We start from the raw sequence: 16,479 nt of genomic DNA, 5'->3' as shown, positions 1-16,479 counted from the left end.
TAACAAATTTTTTCCAGATTCGTCTTTTACCAAGTAAAGTACATGGTAAATTATGATTCCTTTGAGAATCAGTTTCCAAAGAAAAGAATTGAGTATTGCTCTTTTTTTTCCTAAGAAAACTTTCACTATCTTTTGGTGAATTCTACCTGGTCGGAGTCAGGTGGAGCACAGTTCCATTGTTTAAAGGTGCCATTTGGTTGCTTCAGGTAAACTTTTATTTTAAAAATTTCCTGGATTTACAGTTTTATTTGACAATAATATGGAGCTTCAGTGGCAGAACAATATACCTGTAGTAATATTAAACAGATTTTTATATCAAAGACATATATAGTGAAAAAATAACCATACAATTATAACAAGGTTTACAATGAAAAGCAATAGGTCAGGTGCAGTGGCTCATGCCTGTAATCCCAGCACTTTGGGAGGCTGAGGTGGGTGGATCATCTGAGGTTACGAGTTCAAGACCAGCCTGGCCAACATGGCAAAATCCCATCTCTACTGAAAATACAAAAATTAGCCAGGCATGGTGGCCTGGGCTTGTAGTCCCAGCTACTCTGGAGGCTGAGGCAGGAGAATCGCTTGTACCCGGGGAGGCTGAGGTTATAGTGAGCTGAGATAGCACCACTGCACTCCAGCCTGGGTGACAGAACAAGACTCCGTGTCAAAAACAAATAAACAAAGAAACAAACAAAAAACAATTCAGCATCAGTGCTTTGAAGATATTGTTCCGTTATCTTTCAACATGCAGTATGACTGATAAACTGTAATGCTGAATCCCCCCTTCCTCCCCCAGGTTGTCTGCGTGTTCCCTTATGAAAGCTTTTAGGATCTTAATTTTATGCTGTGGATTCTGAACTTAATAATTTGGCCTGTGAGTTGATCTTTTTAGCTAAGTAGTAGCAGTACAGTGGTTGAGAATCTAAGTGAGTCATATTGCATGGGCCAAATTTCCAGCTCTGCCACTTACTTGCTGTGTGACCTCGGTCAAGGTAACCTTCCTAGGCCTCAGTTGAGGATACAAAGTACCTCAAAGGGTTGTTAATGAGAATTGAGATAACTCATGCAAGTGCTTAGCCAACAATAGAAAGTGCTCAGTAAATGTTAGCAATGCTGCTCAAACTTCAGGGAGCTCTTATAATAGTCTGAAGATTCATTTCTTCAACTTTGAGGAATTATCCTCTTCCTTTGGTTATGTTCTGTTTGCTTTTCCTCTCTGAAACGAAAATTATTGGTTATTGAATTTCCCACATTGATCCTCTGTTTTATCTTTTTTTCTCATATTTTCTGTCTCTCTTTTTGATATTCTGGGAAATTCCCTCAACTTTATATCTCAGTCTTTCTGATGCTTGAGTTAGAGCAATCATTAAACACTTAAAAAGATACAGCAGGTCAGGCAGAGTGGCTCATGCCTGTAATTCCAGTACTTTGGGAGGCCTAGGCAGGCTGATCGCTTGAGCCCAGGAGTTCGAGACTAGCCTGAGCAACATGGCGAAACCCCGTCTATACCTCCCCCACCCCCCCAAATATATATATATGTGTGTGTGTGTGTGTGTATATATATATATAAAACTAGCTGGGCATTGTGGTGTGCGCCTGTGGTCCCAGGTATTTGGGAGGCTGAGGTGGGAGGATCGTTTGAGCCCAGGAGGTGGAGATTGCAGTGAGCCAAGATTGCACCTCTGCAATCCAGCCTGGGTAACAGACAAGGACCTTATCGGTCAATCAATCAGTCATACAGGTTGAAAGAACCATACAGAGAACACCTGTATTTAATTCCACCTATATTCGACACTTTTACGAACTTTGTCACATTTGCTTTATATGTATATATACACACACATACACGCCCCACATACACAAACATATTTTTCTGGACCATTTGAATGTAAGCTACAAATGTCATGACCCTTTGCTCCTAAATGCTAAGGCATATGACTCTCAAGAATAAAGACATTGTCCTGCATAATGACAGTACCATTATTACAACTCTGAAAATTAACAAAATTCCTTACCAATTGTGTCCGTAATTTTCCTTCTGTTGGCTGGGCGCTGTGGCACACGCCTGTAATCCCAGCACTTTGGGAGGCCGAGGCGGGCAGATCACAAGGTCAGGAGACCGAGACCATCCTGGCTAACATGGTGAAACCCCACCTTTACTAAAAATACAAAAAATTAGCCAGGCGTGGTGTCGGACGGCTGTAGTCCCAGCTACTCAGGGGGCTGAGGCAGGAGAATGGCGTGAACCCGGGAGGCAGAGCTTGCAGTGAGCCGAGATCGCACCACTGCACTTCAGCCTGGGAGACAGAGCAAAACTCCGTCTCAAAAAAAAAAAAAAAAATTCCTTCTGTCTCAAATATGTGCAAAATCTGCCAAAATGTAAAATGTCCATACCTTTTCACTCAGATATTCCATCACTATTCATCCTACATATACACTCCCACATATATAAAATGGTGTATACAAAAGGCTATTCGCTGCAGCATTGCTTGTAGTAGGAGATAGGAAACAACCTAAATGTCCTTTAATACAGTATTGGGTCAAACATTGACATCGAGCTATGGAATATTATACCGTTGTTTAGCATTAAGGTGTTCAGAACTGAAGTAACATGTGCTGGTAGAGATATGCATTAACTGGAAAAGATACTCAAAGAGTACTGCATGTAGTATATCAGTATTTGTGTTTATAATAGAAATGGATGTTTGTAGACTGATAATTCTGGGGGATAAAAGAGAAACTGGTAAAAATAATTGTAAACAAGTGAACTGGGTGGCGGTGTGGGAGGATAGTTTATTTCTCATCAAATACTTTCATAAATTTTAAATTTTTTATTTTTACTTAGAAAGTCCATGACTGCATTGATTTTTTTTACTATGTATATGTTACGTTATTTTTAAAAATCGTGCTTAAAGTAGATGGATATTCAATCCCAGAGAACAATGATTCTAAACCAAGGATGATTTTGTTCCCCAGAGGACATGTCTAGAAACATATTTGGTTGTCACAACTAGTGGTGGGGGTGGCACTACTGGCATTTTAGTGGGTAGAAGCCAGGGATGCTGTTAAACATCCCACAATACATAGGTCAGCCTCACACAAGAAAAAATTATCTGGCCCAAAATGTCAGTAGGACTGAAGCTGAGACACCCAGAAATACAGTGATTTGTAAGGATGCAAAGGTTTGAGAAGAGCTAAGCCAAGACTAAAGGAATAAACAGAAAGGTGCATATGCCTACCATTCAAATCATTGTGCATTTAAGATAAGGCCAGGCACAGTGGCTCACGCCTGTAATCCCAACATTTTGGGAGGCAGAGGTGGTGGATCGCTTGAGCTCAGGAGTTGGAGACCAGCCTGGGCAACATGGTGAAACCTTGTCTCTACCAATAACAACAAAAATATATAAAAATTAGCCAGGTCTGGTGGCACTTGCCTGTGGTCCCAGTTACTTGGAGGGGCTGAGGATGCAGTGAGCCGAGATCATGCCACTGCACTCCAGCCTGGGTGACAGAGTGAGACCCTGTCTCTAACAACAACAAAAAAAGGTAATTCAAATTTCTGGCCATGAAAGAGATGGTTGGAGAAGTCCAATATGCTCCTGTTTGCACAGAATTTATTCAAATTGGGACATTATAAAGTTCCCACAACCTTAGTTTATGGTGATAATTTTAACTGTTGTAAAGGTAGTAGAGTCACTTTAAGAGTGAGGTTAGACTAATGTCCACGACTTCTAGGACTTTCATCTACTGATATACTTGTATATGTATGCATAGCACATATACAGTAGGCATTGCAGCATTGTTTGTAAAGGAAAATATTGGGAACAACATAAATATGTTACTGGTAGAGTAACTTATGATATATCTACACAATGGAATACCATGCTGCCATTAAACAAGATAGCTCAAATAATCTCCAAAATAAAAGTAAAAAAGCAGTTAGAAAACGTGGGTCATCACATATACATATGGTATATAAAAAGTATATATACAAACATGCTCCCTTATGCATGTATCTCTGAAAGATACACAAGATATTGGTAACTGGTTGTTTCTGGAGGAATGCAGTGAGGAAGTTTTCACTGTATGCCCTGTTGCTTATTATTTCCATATGCATACTTCCTATTGAAATATCATATATACGTAAACACAGCTCTGCCCAACTCAGTGAGTAAACTAAATGCACTGTATACTTCCACCACACCTCATAAGATAAGAATGAAATATTTTTTTTTTTTTTTTTTTTTTTTTTTTGAGACGGAGTCTCGCTTTGTCGCCCAGGCTGGAGTGCAGTGGCCGGATCTCAGCTCACTGCAAGCTCCGCCTCCCGGGTTCACGCCATTCTCCTGCCTCAGCCTCCCGAGTAGCTGGGACTACAGGCGCCCACCACCTCGCCCGGCTAGTTTTTTGTATTTTTAGTAGAGACGGGGTTTCACCATATTAGCCAGGATGGTCTCGATCTCCTGACCTCGTGATCCGCCCGTCTCGGCCTCCCAAAGTGCTGGGATTACAGGCTTGAGCCACCGCGCCCGGCCAAGAATGAAATATTTTTAATAGAAATGTAAAGGCATATGGGAACACAGAAAAGTTGAAGATTAAATGTTGAGAGAAAATGAGTAACTTCAGGCCATACTTCAAGAGGCATTGATAATTTCAGTCATTGCTATCAAACATACTCTTAAGGTTTTTTGTGTTTTTTTACTTTTTTCTTATTTTTAGAGATGGGGTCTCACTATGTTGCTTAGGCTAGTCTTGAACTCCTGGACTCAAGCCATCCTCCTGCCTGAGCCTCCCAAGTAGCTGGGACTATAGGCATGTGACACACCAAGTCCAGCTTTCTTGCTTTTTTTTTTTTTTTTTTTTTTTTAGGAGACAGGGTCTGGCTCTGTCACCCAGGCTGGCGTACAGTGGTGTGAACATAGCTAACTGCAACCTTGAACTCCTAAGCTCAAGCGATCCTCCCACCTCAGCCTCCCAAGTAGCCTGGCTTGCACCACCACGGGTGTGCACTACCAAGCCTAATTTTAAAATTTTTTGTAGACGGGGGCTTGCTATGTTGCCCAGGATGGTCTTGAACTACTGGCCTGAAGCAATCTCCCACTTTGGCCTCCTAAAGTGTTGGGATTACAGGGACTAGCCACCGTGCTTGGCCAAACATACTTTTCTTAATACTTGCTCCTCTAAAAGTCCCTCTTAGGAACAGCCTAGTGGGCTGGCATGCTTTACTTGGCTGGTCTACTTGATGGAAGATGAGATGGAGTAGAAGTAAGGAGCCTAGTGTATATTCCTGGCTTTGCCACTTACTTGTAGTGTGGCCTCTGGATTTATTGTCCATTTATAAATTGACAGTGTAGATTGCAAAACATTTTTTTTTAAAAAACAGATAATTCATATCAAGGAAAAGATTTTACACACACACACACAATTCAACCTTCCCAGTAAAATAAATGTAAGTAAGATATTATATCTATGGAAACAACAAACATCCCACGTCATTGAAATTCTGTTAAAATTGCATATACATTCACATCAGGTAGTATTTTAACGATTCTGCAAAATATGGCATGTTTATGTAATGAAGCCATAGACATATTCTTATCCTTTAACTCAGTTAACTAAATTTCCCAGGCAATGATTTTACAGATACAAATATATACCTGCACAAAGATATACTACTATGTTCCAAGTATATACACAGAGATATACAAATGCAAAAATAATTTTATTTGGAAGAAATCATGAGTACTTTATTAAATCAGTATTTAATGGTTAAACTGCCTTTTAAATTCTAAGAAAAATAACTTAAGAACTAATTTAAGGAATTAAATCAGTTGACCTCTAAGGTGTATGATTCTAATCTTATTATCAAATATGGCCTTGGTAGCTTTGCTGCCAGCTTTTCTCTAGTAGGCAAAGATGGCAGTCGATCAGCTCTGATAGATTTTCAGCCTAGACAAGGCTCTAGTACAACAAACTGGGCCCCCAGCAATTTGGAGACAATCAGGGACACAGTCCTTTTTCCCTTCCTTCTCACACAAACTATGTCACATATAAACTATGAATATCCTTGTGTGACTTAGAAAAGTGTTTTATTTTAGACATATACCACATCTACACCCACATCTGAGTATAAAAGTATAAGGGTAAGGAGAAAGGATATGAAAATGACAAGCACAGAACCTAGAACAGGGAAGGAGTGAGCCTAGAGATGATTCTAGTACAACCTCAGTTTTACAGATGAAAAACCTGATGCTCAGAAGGAGATATATGTAAAGAAAATGCAATTTGTAGAGGACAGGGAAAAAGTAAATTAAGAAGCCGGGCACGTTGGCTCAACGCCTGTAATCCCAGCACTTTGGGAGACCAAGGAGGGCAGATAATTTGAGGTCAGCAGTTCGAGACCAGCCTGGCTAACATGGTGAAACCCTGTCTCTACTAAAAATACAAAAATTAGCTGGGTGTGGTGGCTCAGGCCTGTAATCCCAGCTATTTAGGAGGCTGAGGCAGGAGAATTACTTGAACCCGGGAGGCAGAGGTTGCAGTGAGCTGCATTCTAGCCTAGGCAGCAGAGACTTCATCTCAAAACAAATAAACAAAAGAACAGGAAAATCAGCATCACATTTTCTTTCTGTTTTTTATACAAAAAAAACTTGAAAGATAATTGGTTTAGATGGTATTGATGCTTTCCTCAGAGCTCATCTTTAAGTATCAATTGTAAACTGTCGATAACAAAATTAAAAATTAACCAGTTTAGATGAAAGACAAATTGCTTTCATTTCAGAAAGGATTTTAACTGAACTAGTTCATTTTATCTGTAGCAAATTATGTACACAGATATAATCTCTCAGAAGTCAACAAGTTTTATCTGTATACAGGCTTCTAAGATGAGACGGTTTGAAACTTTTACAGCTCCCTCATTTTAAGAGAATAGTGGTACTGTTGGTATGCTGCTGGTCACAGCTATTTTGTGTCCAGAGGCTACCAGTTACTTTACTTCTCTGACAGATTTTACTGATGGAAATTGATCAAAGGACAAGACAATGCCTGTCCAACTTGGGATTTTGCCCCAAGCATCCATCAAATCAGATTTTTAAAAGTAAATTTCAACTTACATCCTGCTTTTGTTATATAATAACTGGTTTACTAGCACACATTATAAATTTTTACTTTGAATGATTCTGTTTCCAGCTATTTATACTCTACTTCATTAAAAACAAAACTATATTAAGCAGTTTGTCATTATTTTTTCTTGCTGTATTTCAATACCTTGGTAACCTTACAGCAAATCCTAATAGATGGGCATTTCATTTTACACAAGACATATTTTAATAATGATGTGTAAACTGGATTTTTATACACTGATTTGTATCTTCCTATATTTTTATATGTTTATGCTAACTTCTAAGTTATCTTCAAATAATATTTGATGCCAAAATTTTAGCTTTTAGGCTGTATCTAGTTTGATTTCCTTCTCTTAACTGCCTTCCAGAACAGTTAATAGGATTTTATTTAAAACAAAATAAAACCTATACTAATAACATTTCCTATTATGAAAAATCAGTAAGAACTTAAACAAATTTACAAGGAAAAAACCAAACAACCCCATTAAAAAGAGACATGGACAGACACTTTTCAAAGAAGACATACATGTAGCCAAGAAGCATATGAATAAAAGCCCAACACCACTGATCATTAGAGAAATGTAAATTAAAACCACAATGAGATACCATCTTACACCAGTCAGAATGGCTGTTATTAAAGTAAAAAAATAACAGATGCCGGCAAGGTAGTGGAGAAAAGGGAACACTATATTATAAACCGTTGGTGGGAGTATAAATTAGTCCAACCACTGTGGAAAGCAGTGTGGCAATTCCTCAAAGAGCTAAAAACAGAACTACCATTTGACCCAGCAATCCCATTACTAGGTATATACTCAGAGGAATATCAATCATTCTACCATAAAGACACATGCATGCAAACATTCACTGCAGCACTATTCACAGTAGCAAAGACATGGAATCAACCTAAATGTCCATCAGTGACAGACTGGATAAAGAAAATGTGGTATATACACACCACAGAATACTATGCAGTCATAAAAAAGAACAGGATCATGTATTTTGCCAGGACATGGATGCAGCTGGAAGCCATTATCCTTAGCAAACTAACACAGGCACAGAAAACCAAATACTGTATGTTCTTACTTAACAAGTGGGAGTAAATGATGAGAACACATGGACACAAAGAAGGGAACAACAGACACTGGGGCCTACTTGAAGGTGGAGGTTGGGAGAAGAGCAGAAAAATTAACTATTGGATACTAGGCTTAGTACCTGGGTGTTGAAATAATCTGTATAAGAAACCCCCGGGACACTAGTTTACCTATGTAACAAACTTCCACATGTATCCCTGAACCTGAAAGTTAAAAAAGAAAGAAAAATCATATTGAAAAAATAAAATTACCAGGATAACCTTAAAGAAATGTTTTAAAGGTGTCAGATGTAAAATCTTAGAAGCAAAGTGTGGAAGGAATGATAAATATTTAAGAATGAGGTTTATTGTAACTATTTAAGACTCATATCACACATTAACATATCACAACTAAGCATTTATTATACTGTTTAAGAAGGGAAGCAATTGCAGTAGTATTTCAGAAGCTATATCTTTTTTTAAATGCAATATATGCTCATAAACTCTAAACAGTATTTTAAAATATACAATCTCTGCAAAAGAAAATATTCAACTAAAGATAGATAACTTTTAGTATAAGCAAAATGTCACAAGATTTTAAAATTAAAGTCATCAGATTTTTCACAGCACATTGTACAGAAAATTTGCAAGCTTCCTGTACGGAACAGTATAATCTTTACTCTTGAGCGAGTCGCTCAATAACACGCCGGTAATCTTCCACTAGTTCCTGAAAACTCTCTTCCAGCTGTTCATGTTGCATGCTTATTTCTATTTGGTTCATCTGGTTTGTCAGTTCTTCTGGTCTGAGACATTTTCTCATCTTAGCAAGATCTCTCTGCTTTTTCTAAGTGACAAACAATTATTTGTTAGATTAAGAAAGCAAATATATTTCCTTATAGTCTTACAATTTTAAGTCTCCAATGTTAAAACGAAGAATACTATGAATACGCCCAAACTTGTCCCTGTGTTTTTTTTTTTTAAAGGAAGCTTAAATGTAATGTTAACCATGAATTGCAAACTCTCTAAAAAGAGTTAACAAGAAGACCTGGTATTTGTGTCCAATGATGGTAAATATAGACATGTGACTAGCAGCCCCTCCAAAACTTTAAAGAACTCTGGGCAGTATAGACACTCAAATATTTGTTTAATAAATACAAGACATTAGCTAAAGAAAGACAACTGAGATTAAGTGCTATTATTCTTCATTTTACTATTCAATCATTAATTAATTACATTTTAAATTCCACCCAGTGAAGTACTTATGGGCCACATGCTAATTTTAACATTAACTGTTAGAAATGTTTCAGAAACACAAATGGGAAACTTATACTTTAAAAATATATTAATGAGAATTTGAGTCTTTATTAAGTTCCAGACATACATTATCATACTAAACCCTCCCTGTTTAACTGATACCGCTATGCTGAGGAGTTTGCAACAGGGAGCTGGTAACAACTTTTATGCAGGACACTGTGTCAAAACAATACTGTGTCAGAGATGTTTAGGATGGGACTGGAGGACTGGGCAGCTACTGCAGTAGTTGAAGCCAGAGTTGATGAAAGCCTAGATCAAGTCAGCAGCAGCAGAGACGGAGAGGACAGGGCAGATTTAGGGGAGAAAATAGTGGGTGATATGAGGAAGGAAGAATGAAGAATAACTCCAAGATTCCTGGTTGGGTGGCATTATGCAAAAAAATATGAAGCTTTCATGTTTTGGATATACTGTTCTAGAACTCCTGGGCCCAAGCGATCCACCCGCCTTGGCCTCCCAAAGTGCTGGGATCACAGGTGTGGGCCACCACGCCTGGCCATGAGTGAGAATTTTTATAAATAACTGGAAGAATATTTCTACTTTTGTAAAAGTTAATTTTACAAAATGACTTGGACTCTCATACATTGGCATTTGGTAGCTTTTCTTCTGTTTTAAACAGTGAAAAGAATACAGTGTTTAAGAGTCTTGAAAGTCCTACCTTATATGGGCTAATTAGTCTTCTTTTAATATCCAGTCTATAGCTTCTGTATTGTTCGGCATCACTCATGTCAGTTACTAGTAGTCGAAGAATTTCATAAACCCTTCTAGCATGTTGCTAGAATGAAACAAAAGAAAATGTGAACATTTTCAAAGTAAAAATAATGACACAGGATATATTTTCGAAGTAAAAAAAAAGAACACAGGATATATTTAATATCTGCCATGAGCAAGGAATTGTGCTAGATACCAGAGGAAAGGCAATAAAAGTAGTTGCCCTCAAGCAGTCTAGTGGGTAACACAAATGATTGTGGTATGGATAATTTAATGTGGCACGTTCATAGTTCACTGCAGCCTCAACCTCCTAGATTCAAGCCATCCTCCCACCTCAGCCTCCTGAGCAGCTGGGACCATAGGCATATGCCACCACACCCGGCTATTTTTTTTTTTTGTAGAAATGGGATCTCACTTTGTTGCCCAGGCTGGTCTTCGACTCCCAGCTTCAAGCAATCCTCCTGCCTCAGCCTCCCAAAGTATTAGAATTACTGGCGTAAGCTACTGCCCCAGCCTTGGTGACAGATTTTAAATAGAAGAGTAAGCAACATGCACAAATTTTGAGTTTTAAATAAGTCACTCTTTCAGCTACGTAGAAATGGTAGCAAAAAGAAGTACAGAGAGACCAATCAAGAAGCTGAGTTATTACATCAGATAAAAAACCATGAGGGCGTGAACTGGAACAGCACAAGTAAGAAGACCAAGGGGACAAGGACTCTAGAAACATATGAGAGGAAAAACTGACTTAGAGAAGGATGCAAAAATGTGAGTTTTCACAGCCTAGGAGAGAGATGGGAGGCGCAGAAAATAGAAAATCTGAAGAAAATTCTAGTCTAAGGGCAAGGATTTAAGCAATGTCAGTATATAGGTAAGAGTTAAAACCATAAGGTTGGTTAAGGTCACCTGAAGAAAGCATATACAGTGATAAAAGGAGAAAAGTCAGAAACCTGGTAGTACAGTGACAGTTAAAAAGCAGATAGGGCTGGACATGGTGGCTCATGCCTGTAGTCCCAGCATTTTGGGAGGCCACGGTGGGCAGATCGCTTGAGCCTAGCAGTTTGAGAACAGCCTGTAGGAACCCTGTCTCTACAAAAATTAGCCAGGTGTGGTGGCGTACCCCTGTAGTCCCAACTACTCGGGAGGCTCAGGTGGGAGAGTCATTTGAGCCCAGGAGGTTAAGGCTGCAGTGAGCCGTGATTACACCACTGTACTCCACCTCAGATGACAGAGCAAGAGACCCTGTCTCAAAAAAAAAAAAAAAAAAAAAAAAAAAAAAAAGAAAAAAGAAAAAGAAAAAGAAAAAAAAAGACAAATAGTATCAAGGAAATATCAGAAGAATCAGGAAGTTTTCGGTAGCACTGAAGCCAAAGGAGAACCACAGTTTTTCTGTTGGTGTTGTTTCACTTGTATATTTATTTGGGCAGGGAGTTAGGGTATGGGTAGGTTGGGAAGATAGTATTTTCTGACTTTCTGGAAGGGAACCTGAGTTGAGCCTGGAAAAATGAGTACTATCTGGCCAGGCAAATAGGAAAAGGGAGTATTTCAGGTAAAGAGAATAGAATATGTAAAGGAATACAGAAGGAAGAAGGATGTGGCAGAGTTGGGAAATGGCTAGAAGATCAATAAAGCCAGAGCATGTGGCAAAGTAGTAACAGGCTTGAAGCTAGCAAGGTCCAGATTATCATGGACTCTGTGCCCTAGGTAGGGAGTTTGAATTCCTTTTTAAAGAAAGCACCATTAAAATATATATATATATTCATACACCCTTTCTTTTAAAAGTTGAGCTATTAAACAAATTTTTTTTTTTTAAAGATGGAGTCTGTCTCTGTTGCCCAGGCTAGAGTGCAGTGGCATGATCTCGGCTCACTGCAACCTCCGCCTCCCGGGTTCAAGCGATTCTTCTGCCTCAGCCTCCTGAATAGCTGGAATTACAGGCATGCGCCACCACAAATTAATTTTTGTATTTTTAGTAGAGACAGGGTTTCACCATATTGGACAGGCTGTCTCAAACTCCTGACTTCGTGATCCATCCGCCTTGGCCTCAAAGTGCGGGGATTATAGGCGTGAGCCACCCTGCCTGGCCTAAACAAATTTCTTTTTTTTTGTTTTTTTGAGATGGAGTCTCACTCGGACGCTCAGGCTGGAGTGCAGTGGCACCATCTCGGCTCACTGCAACCTCCGCCTCCCGGGTTCAAGCAATTCTCCTGCCTCAGCCTCCTGAGTAAGTGGGACTACAGGCGCATGCCACCATGACCGGCTTTTTTGTATTTTTAGTAGAGACGGGGTTTCACTGTGTTAGCCAGGATGGTCTCGATGTCCTGACCTCATGATCTGTCCACCTTGGCCTCCCAAAGTGCTGGGATTTACAGGCGTGAGCCACCGCACCCAGCCCATCCCACATACTTTCATAATCTAAATCCTACTCATTCTTCAAGGTTTATATCAAATGCCATCCTTTCTATGAAATAACTACTGATTTTCTTGCTTACATAAATGTAATAAACTCCCTTCTCTGAACTTTCATATTATTTTTTCTGTACCTATCTTAAGACATTTACCACTTTAAAATTTAAATAAATATATAAAAGTATATAAAATGAAATACAAGTTTTACTTCAACCCTTCTTCCCATCAATAATGTCTCCAGGGGTACAACTACTTGAGAGAGTAAAAATAAGATCCTATTATCCATCTTTCCTCTGCTTGTTATGCTTAATATAGCAATAACACCTATTATCTTCCCATTTTATTAATGAGGAAATTGAGGCACAAGGAGGTAAATTAAATTGCCATAAATCACAGAGCAAGTGTTGGAGCTAGATTTGAACTCAGGCAATTTGGCTTCAAAGCTGTACTGTTAACCATTGCTGGTTCCCACACATGTATTCTTAATGTCCTTATAATATTTTAGTTAAGGTATACACTTTAAAAATTTGTAATTTAAATCTGTTTTCCTCCTACAGAATAAAAATACCTTATTTATTTTGAACTTCTGTTGTGCCTCTATTGCCATATCTTCATTGAATCCTTGCATTAATTTTTCCCGGGAAAAACAGGGCAAATCTTGACAAAGCTTCACAAGCACAAAGTCTCGTAATTTCACATAGCTTTTGGATGGATCTTCCGCTAAATAAATAAGGCAAAATAATATTAACATTTCCTTTATACTCAATATAATTTCTTCATCATTTGCAATCTCAACATATATGGTAGGCTAAGAAGGCAAATATTCTTAAAAGAATTACACACACAAAAGTTACAACATGAAAGGATTATTCCTTATAAGTAAAACTATTATAAATCCAATCCTTTTGCAAAGACATTTGTATTAATATTTGTGAATCAAGAGCCACCTATTTCAAATTTAAACTTTTTTTTTTCTTTGAGACAGATTCTCACTCTGTCACTCAAGCTGGAGTGCAGTGGCATGATCATGGCTCACCACAGCCTCAACCTCCCAGGATCAGGTGATCCTCCTATTTCAGCCTCCCTAGTAGCTAGGACTACAGGCTCCCGCCACCACACGTGGGTAATTTTTGTATTTTTTGTAGAGACAGGGTTTCACCATGTTGCCCAGGCTGGTTTTGAATTCCTGGGCTCAAGTGATCCACCTGCCTCAGCCTCCCAAAGTGCTAGGATTATAAGCATAAGTGACTACACCCAGCCTCAAATTTAAACTTTTTAACTGGCATGGTATCACATGCATCTTAGTTTTGATTCCAATTAAAGTAGCTGTATAAGTGGGAGATTCAAATTTGGATGAACAGATCAGGCACAGTGGCACACGACTGTAATCTCAGCACTTTGGGAGACATGAGGCAGGCAGATCACTTGAGGCCAGGAGTTAGAGACCAGCCTGGCCAACATGACAAAATCCCATCTCTACTAAAAATACAAAAATTAGGCTGGGTGTGGTGGCTCACGCCTGTAATCCCAGCACTTTGGGAGGCCAAGGCAGGCAGATCACCTGAGGTCAGGAGTTCGAGAAAGCCTGGTCAACATAGTGAAACTGTTTCTACTAAAAATACAAAAATTAGCCGAGCATGGTGGTGCATGCCTGTAATCTCAGCTAGTCAGGAGACTGAGGCAGGAGAATTGCTTGAACCTGGGAGGCGGAGGCTGCAGTAAGCTGAGATCGCACCACTGTACTCCAGCCTGGGCGACAGAGTGACACTCTGTCTCCAGACAAACAAACAAACAACAAATTAGCCAGGTGTGGTCATGCACACTCCTCCCAGCTACTCAGGAGGCTGAAGCATGAGAAGCACTTGACTCTTGGAGGCTGAGGTTGTAGTGAGTGAGCCAAGACTGCGCTACTGCACTCCACCCTGGGTGACAGAGACTGTCTCAAAAAAAAAAAAAAAAAAATTCATACAGAAAGACAAAGGACCCAGAATAGCCAAAACAATATTGAAAAAGAACAGGCCGGGCACAGTGGCTCACACCTGTAATCCCAGCACTTTGGGAGGCCAAGGCAGGCGGATCACAAGGTCAGGAGTTTGAGACCAGCCTGGCCAACATGGTGAAACCTCGTCTCTGCTAAAAATACAAAAATTAGCCAGGCGTGGTGGTGGTAATCCCAGCTACTTGGGAGGCTGAGGCAGGAGAATCACTTGAACCGAGGCTGCAGTGAGCCGAGATTGTGTCACTGCACTCCAGCCTGGGCAACAGAGCAAGACTCCATCTGGGGAAAAAAAAAAAAGAATAAAACATGGAGGACTAAACACTTTCTGAGTTTAAAACTTACTTCAAACCTAAGATAATCAAGACCATGTGACACTAGCATAAGGACAGACACATACATCAAAGGAACTGAACTGACAGTCCAGAAATAAAACCATAGATTTAGGTCTGTTAATCTTGGAGAAGGTTGCAAAGACAATTCAATGGGGGAAAGAAGAGTCTTCAACATATGGTGATGGGACAATTGGATCTCTATCATCAAAAGTATAAAGTTGGATCCCCTTTCCTCACACCATACATAAAAATTAACCAAAATTGATCATAGTCCCACATTTAAGAGGTAAAACTATAAAACTCTTAAAAGAAAACACAGAGTAAATCTTCATGACCTCTGGTTAGACAACGGTTTCTTAGATAATGAGACCAAAGCATAAGCAACAAAAGAAAAAATAGATAAACTAGGTGACAAAAAATTTAAAACTCTTGTATTTCAAATGATACTAGTAAGAAAATGAAAAAAATAACATACAGAATGGGAGACTATTTGTAAATCATGTATCTAATAAAACACTTGTATCCAGACTCATATAAATTGGTATAAAAACTCTTATAATTTCGTTTAAAAAAACCCAACTAAAAAATAGGCAAAAGATCTAAATTGACATTTATCAATAAGATATATACAAGTGGATAATAAGCACATGGAAAAATGCACAATCTCCCTAGTGGAAATGTGAATCAAAACCACAATGATGTACCACTTCATACCTACAAGGACGGCTAGAATTAACAACACAGTAACAAGTATTGATAAGTATATGGAGAAATTGAAACCCTGATACCCTGATATTACAGTAATAGAAATGTAAAATGGTGTAGCCATTTTGGAAAATAGTCTGGTGATTCCTCAAAAAGTTAAACCAGATTTCCCATAATTTCCAGTCTTTGGTATATACCCAAGAGATAGGAAAACACAGGTCCACATAAAAATTTGTACATGACTGTTCCTAGTAGCATTATTCATTCATAAGAGCCAAAAACTGGGAACAATCTAAAGTGGGAACAATCTAAAATGTTCAACTGACCAATGAATATATAAAATGATATAACACACAGTGGAATATTATTTGGCAATAAGAAGAAATGAAGTACTGTTATATGCTATAAGAATGCACCTTGAAAACATTATGCTATGTAAAAGAAACTAGTCACATATTGCATGATTCCAATGTCCAGAATAGGCAAATTTATAGAGACAGGAAGTAGATTAGTGGTTGCCTAGGGATAGGAGTTGAGGGGAGGAAAGGAGTGCTAACAGGGATTTCTTTTGGGGGTTTCTTTTATTGGGGGAACAGAATATTCCACAATTAGATTATTCGCTAGGGCCGCTAGCACTTTGGGAGGCAGAGGTGGACAGATCTCTTGAGACTAGAAGTTTGAGGCCAGCCTGGCCAACAAGGCCAAACACCGTCTCTACTAAAAATACAAAAATTAGCCAGGTGTGGTGGCACATTCCTGTGATCCCAGCTACTCAGGAGGCTGAGGCACGAGAGTCGCTTGAACCGAGGAGGCAGAGGTTGCAGTGAG

At 39.0% G+C, this 16,479-nt stretch overlaps 2 protein-coding genes across 4 annotated transcripts in view; one reads left to right on the top strand and one right to left on the bottom strand.

The window, feature by feature from the left end:
* LOC105483242 (solute carrier family 25 member 12) overlaps positions 1–16,479 on the top strand; it is a 227,773-nt gene that overhangs the window by 6,703 nt on the left and 204,591 nt on the right. The gene's annotated exons all lie outside the window — the stretch shown is intronic.
* The window catches only part of LOC105483239 (histone acetyltransferase 1), a 67,895-nt gene continuing 60,006 nt past the window's right edge, over positions 8,591–16,479 (bottom strand). For both annotated transcript variants that reach the window (XM_071072936.1, XM_071072935.1), the window contains exons 9-11: positions 13,184–13,335; positions 10,157–10,273; positions 8,591–9,031 (exon numbers count right to left, since the gene is read on the bottom strand). In XM_071072936.1, coding sequence (XP_070929037.1) covers positions 8,864–9,031; positions 10,157–10,273; positions 13,184–13,335 — 437 coding nt within the window. In that variant the 3' untranslated portion in view covers positions 8,591–8,863. The remainder of the gene's footprint in view (positions 9,032–10,156; positions 10,274–13,183; positions 13,336–16,479) is intronic.

Source organism: Macaca nemestrina, chromosome 11 (genome assembly GCF_043159975.1).
Source record: "Macaca nemestrina isolate mMacNem1 chromosome 11, mMacNem.hap1, whole genome shotgun sequence".
Classification (NCBI taxonomy): domain Eukaryota; kingdom Metazoa; phylum Chordata; class Mammalia; order Primates; family Cercopithecidae; genus Macaca; species Macaca nemestrina.
Note: the sequence above shows the minus strand (reverse complement) of the source record. Positions and strands in the feature narration are given on the sequence as shown.